Source organism: Micropterus salmoides, unplaced genomic scaffold (assembly GCF_014851395.1).
Source record: "Micropterus salmoides isolate LMB-PRFRI ecotype aquatic unplaced genomic scaffold, ASM1485139v1 Ms_hic_scaffold_3, whole genome shotgun sequence".
In the NCBI taxonomy this organism is placed as follows: Eukaryota; Metazoa; Chordata; class Actinopteri; order Centrarchiformes; family Centrarchidae; genus Micropterus; species Micropterus salmoides.
In genome coordinates this window covers 35,012,797-35,026,968 of record NW_024042261.1, presented here as the reverse complement: position 1 = coordinate 35,026,968, position 14,172 = coordinate 35,012,797, and the positions used below count along the sequence as shown (strand labels likewise).

The window sequence follows — 14,172 nt, the reverse complement described above, 5'->3', positions numbered from 1 at the left end:
AATAAATAACGAGGGATGCCATAAAGGTGTTTGTTGTTCTTGATTTTTGAATGTGGTGTTTCCCTAGCAGACAAAAAGTTGTATACAGTCATAAACAATTCTTGTATTAGCATGAACAAATACACATAAAACCATGCAATCCAAATAAATTAGCTGATAAACAACTGCATAATGACACATTGGAACCCACCCTTTTCCCCAGTAATGTGCAGCTAGGTGCCACTGAGAGAGTTGTAAAGCCTGTAGCCTGTAGTAAAAACTCGTGTCACATTCATGGGGTTTCGTGGGTCAGCGATTTTGAGTCCACTAAAGAACGTGAGAGGGCTACATGTGAGTGCCAAAAATAACGGATTGTTCCTTTAAAAAGATGCACGTTTCACCTTTTTTTGGACCAGCAGGGTGGACCCGTTTTCCTAGCGTGGTTCACTGTTGGTTAAACTGTTATGTATTTTTTATTTGAATAATTTCACAGTAAGATTGAATGTTGTTATTTTTAATATTTATATGTTAAAACGCGTGTATGCAAACATTTCCCTCGTAACCGGGAACGTTTATTTCACTCTACACCCCCATAAAGCAGTGGTATCGTCCACTCCCCCGGAAAACGCCGGGCGACAGCCAAAACCCCTGCGAAAGAGAAGAAGTGGAGCAGATTTATCAGCCCACAACTAACTGTAGAAAGTAAGTGTTTAGAAGTATCTAAATTACTTCTCGTAGTTTTGAATATTTAAACAAATAACTATCTTGTACTTCGGTTTAATCTGGTTCAGGTGGGTTTCATGAGCCTTTGACGCGTGTGTTGACAAATTAGCCAACGTTAGCAGTTAGCTAGCTGTGACAACCGCGGCGCTCCGCTGACATTAGCTAGTAAACAAAAGAAGTCTCCAAGCAGCGAAAGGTTGAACACTAGACAAATGTAAAACTAACATTGTTATTAAAGTTTATGTGGCGTTTAGTCGAATATCAGATGCGAGGTCTGGTTACGATTTTGTGATATTACGTTAACGTTAGTCATCCTAGCCGCGTTAAGCTAGCATCAACGGAAGAGTCTTACAGCCGTTTATTTAATGATAATTTAGGTTAAAACAGTCGTCAGACTCCTTTAAAATGTTATATTCAGCTCCGAAATGTGGTGATTTGTTAACCCGATGGTATGTGGTTAAATAACTAAAAACTCTCCACCTTTTTAATTTCGACTGAAAGTAGGTAACTTACACAACACTTGGTTTATTTCATATTTCAGACATTTAAAGTGCATTTATATGAATTTAAATAAGCAACATCCTCTGCTACCGCCTGTAACATTACCCTCGCATTTTATTTAACAAACACAGATAGTAGTCGTGTTTTGTTATTTAGGTTAAAACCTCGCCCTAATTAACATCACACATCGAGGAAACATCGGATAAACCCTGTTTTCGCTCTGATCAATGGTTTGTGTCCTACGTTATATTAGACCAGCCTGCCAGTTGCTTTATGTTAAGCGTTTATATGAAGTCTGATCACCGCACCGGAGAAAAATAAATCTGGTGACGCAGCAGTCGGTTTTACTTGGTAGGGTTATGTCACAGATAATCGCAGAGTACAAGCTGAACCGACCACCGGCCTTGTTTTTAAATGCTCGTTTTTCCCTCTTTCAGCATACCATCTTTTTCCAACATTACTCAGATGATTAAAACGCTGACATTTGGGGAATTATGAATCATGCTCATGACAACTGCCAGCATATTTTTTTTAAATGATTGCATATTTAAAAAAGAGCAAATCTGGATTGTTAACCTGCATTCTGCAGCATGATTTAGATATTAATCTCCAAAATTCACTTTTATTGTTTTATTAAAAGTTGTTACACATGTAGTGCTACAACATATGGTACCTGTCCATGCACTTTGAGTCTGTTTTTCATGGGTCAAATTAAGATAAATTTTAATGCTTACACATACAATGATATTGGCAAGAGTTTTAGGGAAGGCCCTGTTTTTGACAGGGCTCCCTGTGCACTAAGCCAGGTTCATAAAGAAATGGTTCTCCCTGTTTTGGTGTGGAGAAACCGGAAAACTGACTGTGGCCTTTTCGGCCAACTTCATTAATGTTGTTTTCCAGACAGACAACAGTGCTCTGTGAACAAACGGCCACTACTTTGGCACAAAGTACAGGATTCTGGCAATATAAGGGTCATCCAAAAAAGTCACACCAGGTTCAGCAGCTTTTGTTACAGCACAATGTGACCTCATCTGGTAACAGGCTGCTTTGGCTAATGAAATCTGTGAAAGCACATATCCCTGGTAAATTATGTGTATAATAAATGTGAACTGTGTTTTTACTTTTTACATCACTATCGTCATTACAGAGGATACAAATATTTGTTGCCACTGTTATAATTTCCCATAGTTGTGATTTCCTATCTCATTATATTCTAAACGTCAATGCAGTTTTAAACTCATGGATCTTTTACCCCTTGGTTTTTTTTTTTTTTTTTTTCTAACAGTGGTGTTTTGTGTATGTCAACATCTGCATACTGTAAAAGCCACATAGTTGAGTGATAATGGCAGCAGACATGCATACATGCATATCACAAATATTGTTTAATATAGATTAATTCATATTAAAACACCAGAAAATATATTTAGTTTTTTTGTTTTCCTAAAGTTTGCAAATCATTCTAACGAGATCTTGGCCTTTTTATGCTGACTAATACTATCTAATAATGGTGATTATATGTCTACTCGTAGGAACAATCCGGGCCAGACAGCGGTACAACATCAGGAACACTGGACAAGCTTGTAAGTAGTTGTTCATTTTTAAATGTAGTGAACAAAGGTATTGCACATTTACACAGTGATAACACTGTTAAACTTATCTGCAGAACAATTTCTCAGTCTTAATGTCTAACCTCTGAGTGGATTAAGGCTTATCAAAGTGTTGTACAGAGACGTTTTTACCTGAATAGTGGATTTCTTTTATTCTAGAATCACTTAGATCTTAATGGACAAGGCAGTCGTAGGTACACAGGTATGACCTGCCTCCTGAACATTTTATCCTGATCCTCGTGTGTAGGTGGATGTGTTGCCTCACTAACATTTGACCCCCTCCTCCCATATGTAGCCCAGCTAGTGAAGCCTATTAAAGGTTCAGTGATGCCTGTGAAGAAGAAGAGGAAGCTCCCTGAAGCAGATGATAATGAGCAAAAGTGTAAAATTACAAGGTAAACAGACACGCATTCGCTCACACTATAACATTATGTGTCCGTCCTCTCGCTCAGTTTGGGTCCTGGGTGTTTTGTAGTATATTGGTTTAACCTCTAATGAGCGGCTAGTGAATTAGAGGCTACTAGCTTGAGAGGACATTCACTGGCTGAACCGTGGAATTGCCTGGAAAAAGGACGAGCAGGGTTGTCTTTCATCTGGCAGTAGGCATACTGAACCCCTCACCTTCTCATTTTCCTCGTGTGTGGGGGGGGATGTGAGTAGATAAGTGTAACATTGCATCCAGACAGCAAGGAAGAAGTCCAAGCAAATAAATTTTTGTGTGTTCAGAGTTATGTTGCTTTCCACTCACTTGGGAGAACTAACTACAATGTTCAGGTACATGGATAACACATGGAGACTGCATGAACTGTGTTTTTAGTCAGCTTGCCAGTGAATAGCTTTGAGACAAAATTAAGCGGGTTGAAAAAAGATTTTGGTATGTTCTAGGCCTGGACCCAAATATTTGTTCATAGGGTAGGTGTTTTTCAAGTTTGGGATTTGAATATTCAGGTTTGAATTTCAGGTTTTTTGCACACCTGACCTCTGTCTTTTGGCAGTGAACATAACGCTCCAGTTCACTTTAAAGTGAGTGACAATGGCAGTGGGGCAGTTATGGGGTTTATTAATTTTACAATCCTTAATTTCATTACAGATCAAAATAGTCGGATAACTTACTTTTTAAATTTAATCAGTAAACTTCAGGCTACAACATAATGAACATATTTAAATTTTATTAGGCCTATAGTAGAAGAAGAACTAGTATAGAATAGCGCTCATCCCACCTGCTCTTTCTTGACCCCTGTCCTGCTAAACCATTCCCGGATTCTGCTCTGGATTTGCTCGACTCGGCTTACCACACTCTGGACTCTGTTACGGTTTCCCCCCTGCTCTGTACATCAGCCACCAACCGGGTTCTGCACATAGTCTGCCACTCTTCCCTGGCTCGATATCCGATCCCTTCAACCTTGCAATAAATGGTCCTCTTTTATCTAACTCCAGTCTCCTTGCCTCTCTTAGTCCTGCACTTGGGTCTACTGTCTTAGCAGTAACAAAGTTTAAAAACAAAGGTTTGGTAATAATAACTTGCTGTTTTAGTTAGCCTATGCTGTGAGAATAAAGAAATTGAGCGCACTCTCTCACATGCACACAAACACTGCCCGCCGTTTTCTCCCCATCGGATTCTCCCTCACTCATGTCACTGCCAAAAGGTCTTAGGCAATCATCCTCGCTGTTCTGCTTCTATCCATCAGATAAATAGCTCTAGCTTGTGACATGACAACCTGCTTATCAACAGACGTCTACACAATCGGCATGACGCGACTGTTGAGCGCCGCCGAAGCTTTGAATATTAGCTTTTAAGTACTATCAAAGCTTTGAAGCTCAAATAATGTGAGGAATGTTATTTGAGCACATACATCCAGACCACACATGAGACACCAGTCTTAATACTGTGGAGGTGATATTAACGGGACCAGAACCTATTCCCGTTTAACCCCTTGTGTCTACCATAAATCCAGTGGAGAAAACTTTCCTAACTTTCCAGACATGCTACAAAACATGTCATGTTGTGTTTCATGTGCAGTGTTTTTATTGAATGGACACCAGAAGTTTGTCCTAATTTATCGGGACTATAGTTCCATGTAAGAAATAATAAAATGTTAAGATATTTACATTGACCCTGCGTGTTAACCACCTAAATCAGTGACCTGAACTTTTCTTACCAACATGAGATGAACCTTATCTTTTGTTCTTTGTTGTAGTTTCACTCGACCTCAAATCCGCAGTGCCAGGCCAATCGCTGAGAAGCTGTTCTCCATTAAGAAGTGCCTGGCCTGGTTCAACGAGTACGCTGGCCCTGACAAGGTGGTGGGTCCAGAGGCCATGGAGAAATTCTGTAAAGACATTGGTGTGGAACCAGAGAATGTGAGTCCCGCCTGACTCTTAGATTCACCCTTCCTATCTCTGACGTGGACCCATAAGGTGTCTCAGTCACAGCCAGCTGAAAGTTAACTTGTAACTAAATTTACTCTTACCTCAGACATGTTATTTATGATGCGTCCTACCCTGATCAAGGAGAAGATTATGCTGTTTTAATATAACACATCATCATATTTTCAACAGTTGCAGCATGGAGTTATTAGTTTATGGTGAAAATGATCAGATTTCTGTTATCTTATCAGCCCGTTTAGTGTTACATATATTGTAGAACACGAGCAGCAATGTGAATGAAAAACCCTTTGTGTGATGTGGGAAAAGTCTATTTCTGTATTGTCACCCAATGTTATAAAATATACTGTAACAATATGAACACGTCCCTCAGATATAATAGCTGGTTCACATCCAGAATCGGACCTCGAGATGGGCCAGAATTGCTGTTGAAAGTGATGCGCAGTTCACTGTGCTATCAGCAGCTGCAATCCTTTATTTGTGAATTTGCCCCTCAGAGGTTTTACTAAACCAGCTTTTGGGAACAGACCTTTGAAGTGCATCATATTTGCTGAGGAATCTGATGACCTATGCTGTTAATTTTACAGCTATTGTAAGAGTTGCACTGCAGGTTTTTCCATGAGATTTTTATTCAGACAACTCCTAATATTAAAATTGTTTTCTTTTAGGAAAATACACATCTCAATGTGTTTTTGGAATTTGCATATATTTACCTTTTTTTACAATCTAAAGCAACTATCATCTAACTGTGTGCTCTCTCTAAAGACAGAGGGAATGAACACCCTGTGCACATGCATCAGTGTTGATTATATGATTTTGATCTTTCTCCTAGATTATCATGTTAGTTTTAGCCTGGCATCTAGAAGCTGCAAGTATGGGGTTCTTCACAAAAGATGAGTGGCTCAGGGGAATGACGTTATTACAGTAAGAACTTTTCATTTTAACTTTTAGTTTGCTGTTGCTTAAAATGGAAATAAAGAATTTAACATCATGTTGTTCTCATTACCAACATTAAGTTTATTACCCCATGAATATAAGAGCCACACTCTTGGTAGCCATTTTACCAAGATGTGTGATTTACATGTGGTCCTTTACCCACTTGCAGGTGTGACTGTACAGAGAGGTTACAGAGCAAGCTGGATTACCTGCGTGCTGAGCTCAACGACTCTGTAGTCTTCAAAAACATCTACAGATATGCCTTTGACTTCGCCAGAGTGAGTTTACTGGGTTTTTTTTTTTGTTTGTTTTGTAAGAGTAAATTAACTTAAAATCTTGTTTTTTGCTGACACCCAGTGGTTAAACTTGCTGCAGTGACGTACAGGTTTACTCCAGGTTGAGAATGACTTGAGATTTTAATATTGTGACTGTGCAGCCTTGCTTTCCAACGGTTAGATTAAACATTACCTGCTCTGTGGAAAAGCGAACCATCAGTCACTAGTGACAGGATCAAAACAGTCTGAAATTGTCACAACAGTGGTGTCACCACCCGCTCACTGCTGTTGCGCTTTTGGCCTGTCCTTAGGATAAGGACCAGAGAAGTTTGGACATGGACACGGCCAAATCCATGCTGGCATTGCTGCTGGGGAGAACGTGGCCTCTCTTTCCAGTCTTCCAGCAGTTCCTGGAGGTAAATCCCTTGGCTCTTGTTTGTTTGGATGTAACAGAGAAATGTGCATTGCAATAATTAACTTTGGATGTAATGAAAGCCTGTACAAGGACTGATTGTAGATAGATTTATTAATCCTTAGGAAATATATAGTGTGCCATACAGCAGTTGTCAGAACAACAGACGTAACTACAATACCAACAAAAAACAAACACCACCATTAGTACCCAATATTAAACTCTGGAACAAGCAAAACAATTGTGTAATTGCCTGTCAATCTCTCTCTTTCACACTCTGTTTCTTCCTCTTTGCATCCCCCCCCCATCCCATTTGCCTCTCCCACAGCAGTCCAAGTACAAGGGGATGAATAAGGACCAGTGGTATAACGTTCTGGAGTTCAGCAGGACCATCAACACAGACCTCAGTAACTACGATGAAGATGGAGCTTGTGAGTAAAAAAAAAAAAAAAGTAACTCACTAACACTGAGCTTTTAGTCACACCAGAAACACCAGTGTTCCTATAATATGTGTGACTTAAGCTCTTCAAAACTGGATCAACACAACTTGATTTTGTCTGCATGATTGTAGAGATTTACTGTTACTAAATGAAACCATCTTCCCACTGTTGCTCTGTATCTTAAAGGGGATGATAGAAGAAGCACGGTTCCTGTTGGGAATATAATTTAAGCACAGTTCGGCATGATCATGATATACCCATGAAGGGTTGCAATTGTGCTATCAACTGGTGAAATTTGACACTGAACCCTTCTCCCGTTAACCCTTTGCATCAAGTATAAATTCAGCTTTAGTAAGTTGTTGAGTTGCCACTGTTTGTGGCTATTTCCACCTGTGGACACAGAGAGGGTGTCTCTTGGTGTTGCCTATAATTCAGCAGCGCAAGGGTTATATGACACTGGATGACGCAGTACAGCTAATATGATAGCTTCCTCCTTTTGGACTCTGGTTCTCTTCGTTCCCCTTCAAAGGTCAGCGCTGCCACGGGGCTTTGCAGACCTTACCTTAGTAAGAAATAGTTACAGTGCTAAAATAAATAGTTATCAGAGTTGTTGCTGATTCATGTATCAGCATTTGCTGGAATATTCCCAAATGTCTCAACTTTTCTAAATGAGTTCTGAAGATGTGGAATCACGGATACACATAGTTAGAGGCTAGTTTATGTTATTATATTGCTGTTGGTGTAATTTTTTAAGTAAGTTTAATTGTGAATGACAAAGTGTTTATTTTATACTATAGAGATTTGGGGGGAAAAAGCACCTTTTTCTATGAATAGTGATCAGAGGAACATGATCACTATGTATTTATGGCAAAAGGGATTTTTATTTTATTTTTGCTTTAACAATGACTTAAAGTGTGCTTGTGTTACACACACACAAGCACGGCTCATGTCAAGTTCATCAAGTTGCTGTGTTCAGCCATTCAAAAAGTGCAGGAACTGTATTAATCTAATTAATTGTTTTTTGTTATTGTTTTATTTTGTCTGCAGGGCCAGTGCTACTAGATGAGTTTGTGGAGTGGCAGAAAGGTTGGTCTGCATCATAGCTAACAACGTCACAAAAACAGGAGAAAGAGGGAGAGAAAACAGAAAACCAAGAAGATGGGATGAATCAGAAAAAGGAAAAACTGCGGTTTCAGATATAACCAACACTTCAATGGACTCCAACAATTCTCACACACACACACACAACTATGGACTACAGAATCATCCCTACGGACTCCGGGTACACTCACATCCCATCAGAGATTGTCTCTGCGAAATGTCAGACAACTGTGGTCAAGTGGCCTTTCTCTCACGGAGTAGACTTTTTATAGTGTTAATTTGAAGAGAAGAAAACGTGGGGGAGAAAGTTCTACAAGAAGAATACAAAAACAAATGAACTGAGAGAAGAGCTGTGGAATTTATGTTTTCTTGATTAATTTTGTTTTTTCCCCATTTTGTGTCTTGTTTGTAGAAGTTTTCACAGTAATAAAAAAGAAACGAAAGTAACACAAGCTGCTTCTTAATAATTGGTGCATCCTATAGGTTCTTTTGCCAAACACTTTAAAAGAACACATGCGTATCACAGTCATTTGTAATGCATGCAGTAGCAAGGCATCCTGAAGATGATGTTTGAAGACTGATTGTCACTGAAACCTGAAATGATGAAAACTAATTGATATGAAAAGAGCAAAACGTAACTGATCAATAATAATGCTCAGTGTTTTTTAGTTCACCATCTGTTAAGTTGAGGCAAATCACATTATCCAGATATTAACTACGTAATTGCTCTCTAATGTTGAGGTACAAACCAAAATTATGTTTATCAACAATATTGTAAATATTTAATGATTATTATGAATGATTGGGGGTTTTTTGAAGGTAAAGGTAGCTGTTTTTCAGTTAAATGATGGCATTAAAGGATAAGGCTGGCTCAGTACTTTGTGGCTCTCGGCCCTTAAGCCCATTGGCTCCTATTGAAGATGGAACAGCCCTTTAAACTCCACTGATGCGGATTATTTTGGCCCCCGCTGTAGTGTCTCAAATCTCCATGTGGAACTGTGGCCCCTCTGTCTCCTCCCCTCCTGTTTGTCTTGTGTCCAGCGGGCCTGCCGAGGCGGCGGCCATGATGGCGTTGAGACGTGTCAGGGAAAGGGAGCGCTGTTTGAGTCTAGGGACGGGGCCGGGCTCATTGTGGGCGGGGCCTGGAAGGTGGCTGTATCGCTGGCCGTCATCGTCGTACTGGTACAGGCGAATGACACGGCTGCGACGCCCCGAGCAGGGAGGGAAGGCCCATTGCTCTTCTCCTCCAGTGATGCCATTTTTCATTGTGTCCTGTTTTCTGCTGCCTGTCTCGTCTGTTTCTGTCGACAATTGTTTAGAATCGCTGCAAATGTCTGTCTCTCCATCTTCCTCTCTCTTTTCTCTCTCACTACCGTCTTTCTCCTCTCTCCATCCTCCTTCATCCTCCCTCTTCTCATCTCTCCCTTTCTTGTTTCCGCCCACCTTCTCCTCCCGTCCTCCCTTTTCTTCATTCTCCTTCTTCCTATTCTCCTGCTCTCCTGCCTCCTCAACCCCTTCCTCCCGTCTCCACACCTTCTTTTCCTCACTGCTGTCTCTTCCATCTTTCTCATCTCTGTCCTTATTGCACTCATCCTCATTTATTTCAGTTTGACTCCCTCCATCTTCTCCTAATAAATAGAAACCACTGAACTCGCTTTCCTCCTCTGCCTGTCCAGCACGCCCTTTATTCTTTTCCTCCAGACTTCTTCCTGGCTCTTCCTCCTCAATCCCTCTCTCCTCTTTCATGTAATCACATCCCTCCAGATAGGCAGTGGTTTCCTCCTCTCGTTTGTTCTGAAAGCCTCTCTGAGGTTTGGCAGGTGGGAATGAGGTTGTCGACGAAATCGTTGTCTCCATGCTTGCACAATTCGCAGTTTGTTCCATCTGAAAGGCCTGGTTGTCGTACATTGGCGGCAGGGTTACTGTGTTCACCTCAGGGCCATGGTTTGGTCTGTCAGTTTGGTATCGTTGCTGTAGTGATCGCAACCTCGTTGTGACAGCCCCTAAACACCTAAGAAGAAATGGTGCAGTGGGAGTTTGTAAATATAACTTGCACACTATCTTCTTATATTAATCTCTGCTTTACAATTTTGATTTTGACAATTGACTCTCTCATAGTTTTTTAGATGGTTTTTATTGGCAGTGAAAAAGAAGACTTCACAAATAATGTTCAAAGCTAAACTAACTAAAGCCAAGTCTGAAGTCTAAATCATAAATAATGGCTGTTACAGAGAAGAAAGTGACATTCCAACTAACTGAGATACTACAGATTTAAATCAGATTGTCTTCTCTGATAACTGCTCTTGTTTTGGGTTATTTACTTTTTTTGTGTGCAACCCTAGAGATTGGCAGGGTTGGTAAACAGCAAACCTGCTTGCAAAACAGTTTTCTCTTACTGGCATTTTGAGCTGCCGGTGTGCACGCTGTCTTGTTTAGGCTGAAATCAAGTTTAAATCAAGAATACCATATTCACAACACTAACATATCATAATTTAGAATGTTTAGAACGACTTCTTTCAGCCCATTTATTACAAAATGTGTATCTCAGACCACAGCTCACATATTTTCCTATGCTTCTGTGACTTTAAGTGTATATTCTTCTGTTTTAGGCATCCATTGGTCTTGAAAATCACTTAGCAGACTCTTAAAACATGTTTTAAGTTATGTAATCAATGACCGTGAACCTGAACGCACCTGAGAACATGAGTCCTGCTGAGTGCTCCAGCGCTGAAGCCCAGCACAAATGTCAGCAGCACTGATGTCGCCACAGCTCCTGCAAACTGCCCATCTGAAACATCTGTTTCTGACCCACCATCCCTCCTGTTCCTGAACGCACCACAGATGCTGTGTTGCACATATTTGCTGTGTTCATGGTCCTTTTGACTGTTATGACCAACATGGAGCTCGTACGGCCACATTGTGGTTCCTTCTGTGTGCTGCAGGAGGCAGTAGTACAGACCGCTGTGAAGGATGCTGGTGTTTGGGACCACCAGGCTTCCGTCATGGTGCATAAAGACAGGATCCAGTTTACTGTGAAAACCAGGGGGTTTGAGTTCTCCAAAGGGGGTGTGCCAGAACTGGACCACACCTAGAAATGAGAGTAACAAAGCTTTAGGTATATGCTGATGATGTGGGACTCAGTCTGGTGATATTCTATATTTTACCCAAACAATCAAAAGTTCATCCTACTAACAAGTATTGTGTGTATTAGACAGGGTAAGGAAGTATTGAGAGACAGACTAATGCATTGTTGGTTTTGCTCTGTGTCTGAAATCACTTGTATTGACAACGTAGTGGACTATATTAATGTGATAATATATGCTCTGGCCTCACAAATGTTCACAATTGAGTAAAAAAAACAAGCAGAGTCCATTGTAGGTGCATGTATGTTGACATAAAATGCTGGTGACTCACAAGTGTACTATCTCAGTTTGCTGCTCACTACTGATTAAACTATTGAGTATTTATTATATTGGGAGTAGTTGGTAAATAAGTGAGTGATTTGATGACAATAAGAAAAATATGGATTGCCTTCCAAAGAGAAGATGTAAATGCAACAATAACCAACTCATTTGTTTCTGCCTCTTGATGGTTATAATTATTGTTTTGCTCATATATGCTGATCTTTAGTAACATGTTAATAGGCATGTTGTTGGTTTCCCTTCCTAAGTAAGAAAACATTCTTCAAAATCTATCATGAATTTGAAAAACATACACTGGAGTGGAGGACAGCTCTCCCAGGACTCCTTGTGAAGCAGTCCTGACACTGAGTGGATTATTTGGGTGAAATAAAGTTAATTGAATTCTTCAGTTGTGGAGGCAGGACTCTCTCTGTACTGTCTTCTTTGTTTGTGTTGATCCTCTTTACTCACCTGCGTTCTTTCCATCTCCACAGTTTAAAACCAGCTCTACCTCTGGATGACCTTTGACCCTGCAGGTTGGTGCGACAGTCAGTGTACCCTGGCCAATCGCTGCTCTCGCTGGATTCGCTGAGCCAGCCAGAAAAGCTGTGAAAGTTAACCACCTGGTTAACATTTTGGACCTGCACAGGAAATAAGAGTCGGATGTGTTTTTATGATTAAGTGCAGTAAATGACTGTGAGACTGTGACAGCTGAATTCACATCAGGTCTGCAAGTAACAGAATAAAAGAAACTACCTCCTCTAAACAGCACACAGAGTTACAGAGTAGCCGGTAAAGAAAGTGGAGCATCTAGAAGCTAAAGAGACAGATATTCTTCTCATTGGAGATCAAACAGTAACAAAACGAGAGTGACTGGAGATCAAACAGTAACAAAAGGAGAGTGACTGTTGGACCTACATTCATTGATCATTTTGCTCCGTAGTTGTTGGATGAGTAAATAGACAGTTGTTTGCTAAAATGTCCGCCAAAACATTTTCATGAGGCCTTAATATGTTGCAATTTCGGCTTGTTAAGCTGCCCTCAAGTGGCCAAAAAATCAATTAATGCAGCTTTAAGTGTAGTAACAGTAGACCGTAAGTGATCGTATGATGCTGTCAAAGTATCTCACAGATCTGTAAAGTATTTGCCTTTCAGTAAAGATCTCTTTATTTTGTTGTCAATGTAATGTTGTTTAAGTTAGTTTGTGAATCTGTTCACAGTGCAGCTCATGGAACAAAAACAAAACCTTAAGCGGTAACAGTACAGCTTGCAATTTAATGTGTGATCTGAGGTAATGTAACAGATGAAATATGAGAGATACTTAGCTGCATCCTTTATATGTGACCCTCAGTCCTCTGCATGTAAAGAATGAGTCAGTGATATTTTACCTATGACAACTTGTATAATTTCTTCTTAATGCAGCCGTGTTTTCCTTTTTGGTTACGAACACACACTGGTGAACGTCTTGGTGTTGCAGTCTCCTCTGGCAAAGTGTAAAGTGTAGTTTCTCACATGACACTGTGGAGATCTTCTCCTCTGATGATGTTAAAGATTAACAGCATCACAGAGACTGTGTTGTTGTTTTATAAAGCCACCTGCTTTCTGTACAGCAGCAGCTTCCAAACTGAAAACCCTGTGAACAGTAAAGCCTGTGGAGGGCGGACATTACTGAATGAATGTGAGATGAAGGCTCTGACAAGCTTGTTGAGTTTCAAACTGGAAGTTAAAACTTCCTCCCAGAGGATTTACTCTCAGCTGAAATGGTGGGGATCATTTCTTCACTTCACCAAGTTATTTGCTTATTGCTGATGTGGATTTTGTCTGAGCCAGTTTAACCTGCTATTTGCCCCTGATCCATCTAGCATGTTCAACTGTTTTCATGTCAGAAAAACCCCAAGTGGCGGGAACTTTAAATCCTCATTTACTCTTTCTTCATAAGTACAAGTTTAGATGTGTTTATACTGTATAAAGATGATGAAGGCTATGTGCCGGATATTCATGTAAGCATATTTATTTTTAGGTTCATTTGCATATTTCTGGGGTTAATTTTGTAAATACGGACTCCCTCTTGAATATATCTGGCACATGCAGACTTCACTTCCCCAAAACATGTTGGCACAATGAAAATGAACCGAATAAATCAAGTCCCTGGGCAGAACGTTTTATCCTTTACAATAAATACAAATTTATTTAGGAATAAAAAAGGTATTAATTTGTTAAAACTAGAATTTGAGCGTACTTAAGGGTCTTATCATCTCAGTTTTGTGATTTAGTCACTCACATTACCAAACAATCTAGTAATAAGTCAAATTACCCCAAAAGCTAATTACTACATAATGAATGCAGGGCCCCAGTAGCCTGCTTGTAGCTGATGTCTTAACTTCTAATTTGTGCTCTTACTTGTTCTACCTT

At 40.1% G+C, this 14,172-nt stretch overlaps 1 protein-coding gene across 1 annotated transcript; it reads left to right on the top strand.

Moving 5' to 3' along the window:
- The first annotated feature begins 539 nt into the window (after positions 1 to 539).
- On the top strand, positions 540 to 8,806 carry dcun1d5 (DCN1, defective in cullin neddylation 1, domain containing 5 (S. cerevisiae)). Its single transcript, XM_038693127.1, has 10 exons — positions 540 to 681; positions 2,733 to 2,783; positions 2,970 to 3,012; positions 3,106 to 3,205; positions 5,009 to 5,171; positions 6,028 to 6,119; positions 6,301 to 6,409; positions 6,718 to 6,822; positions 7,147 to 7,249; positions 8,306 to 8,806. Exons 4-10 carry the CDS (start codon positions 3,138 to 3,140, stop codon positions 8,359 to 8,361), a joined length of 696 nt encoding a protein of 231 aa, XP_038549055.1. The 5' UTR covers positions 540 to 681; positions 2,733 to 2,783; positions 2,970 to 3,012; positions 3,106 to 3,137; the 3' UTR covers positions 8,362 to 8,806.
- Positions 8,807 to 14,172: the final 5,366 nt, after the last annotated feature.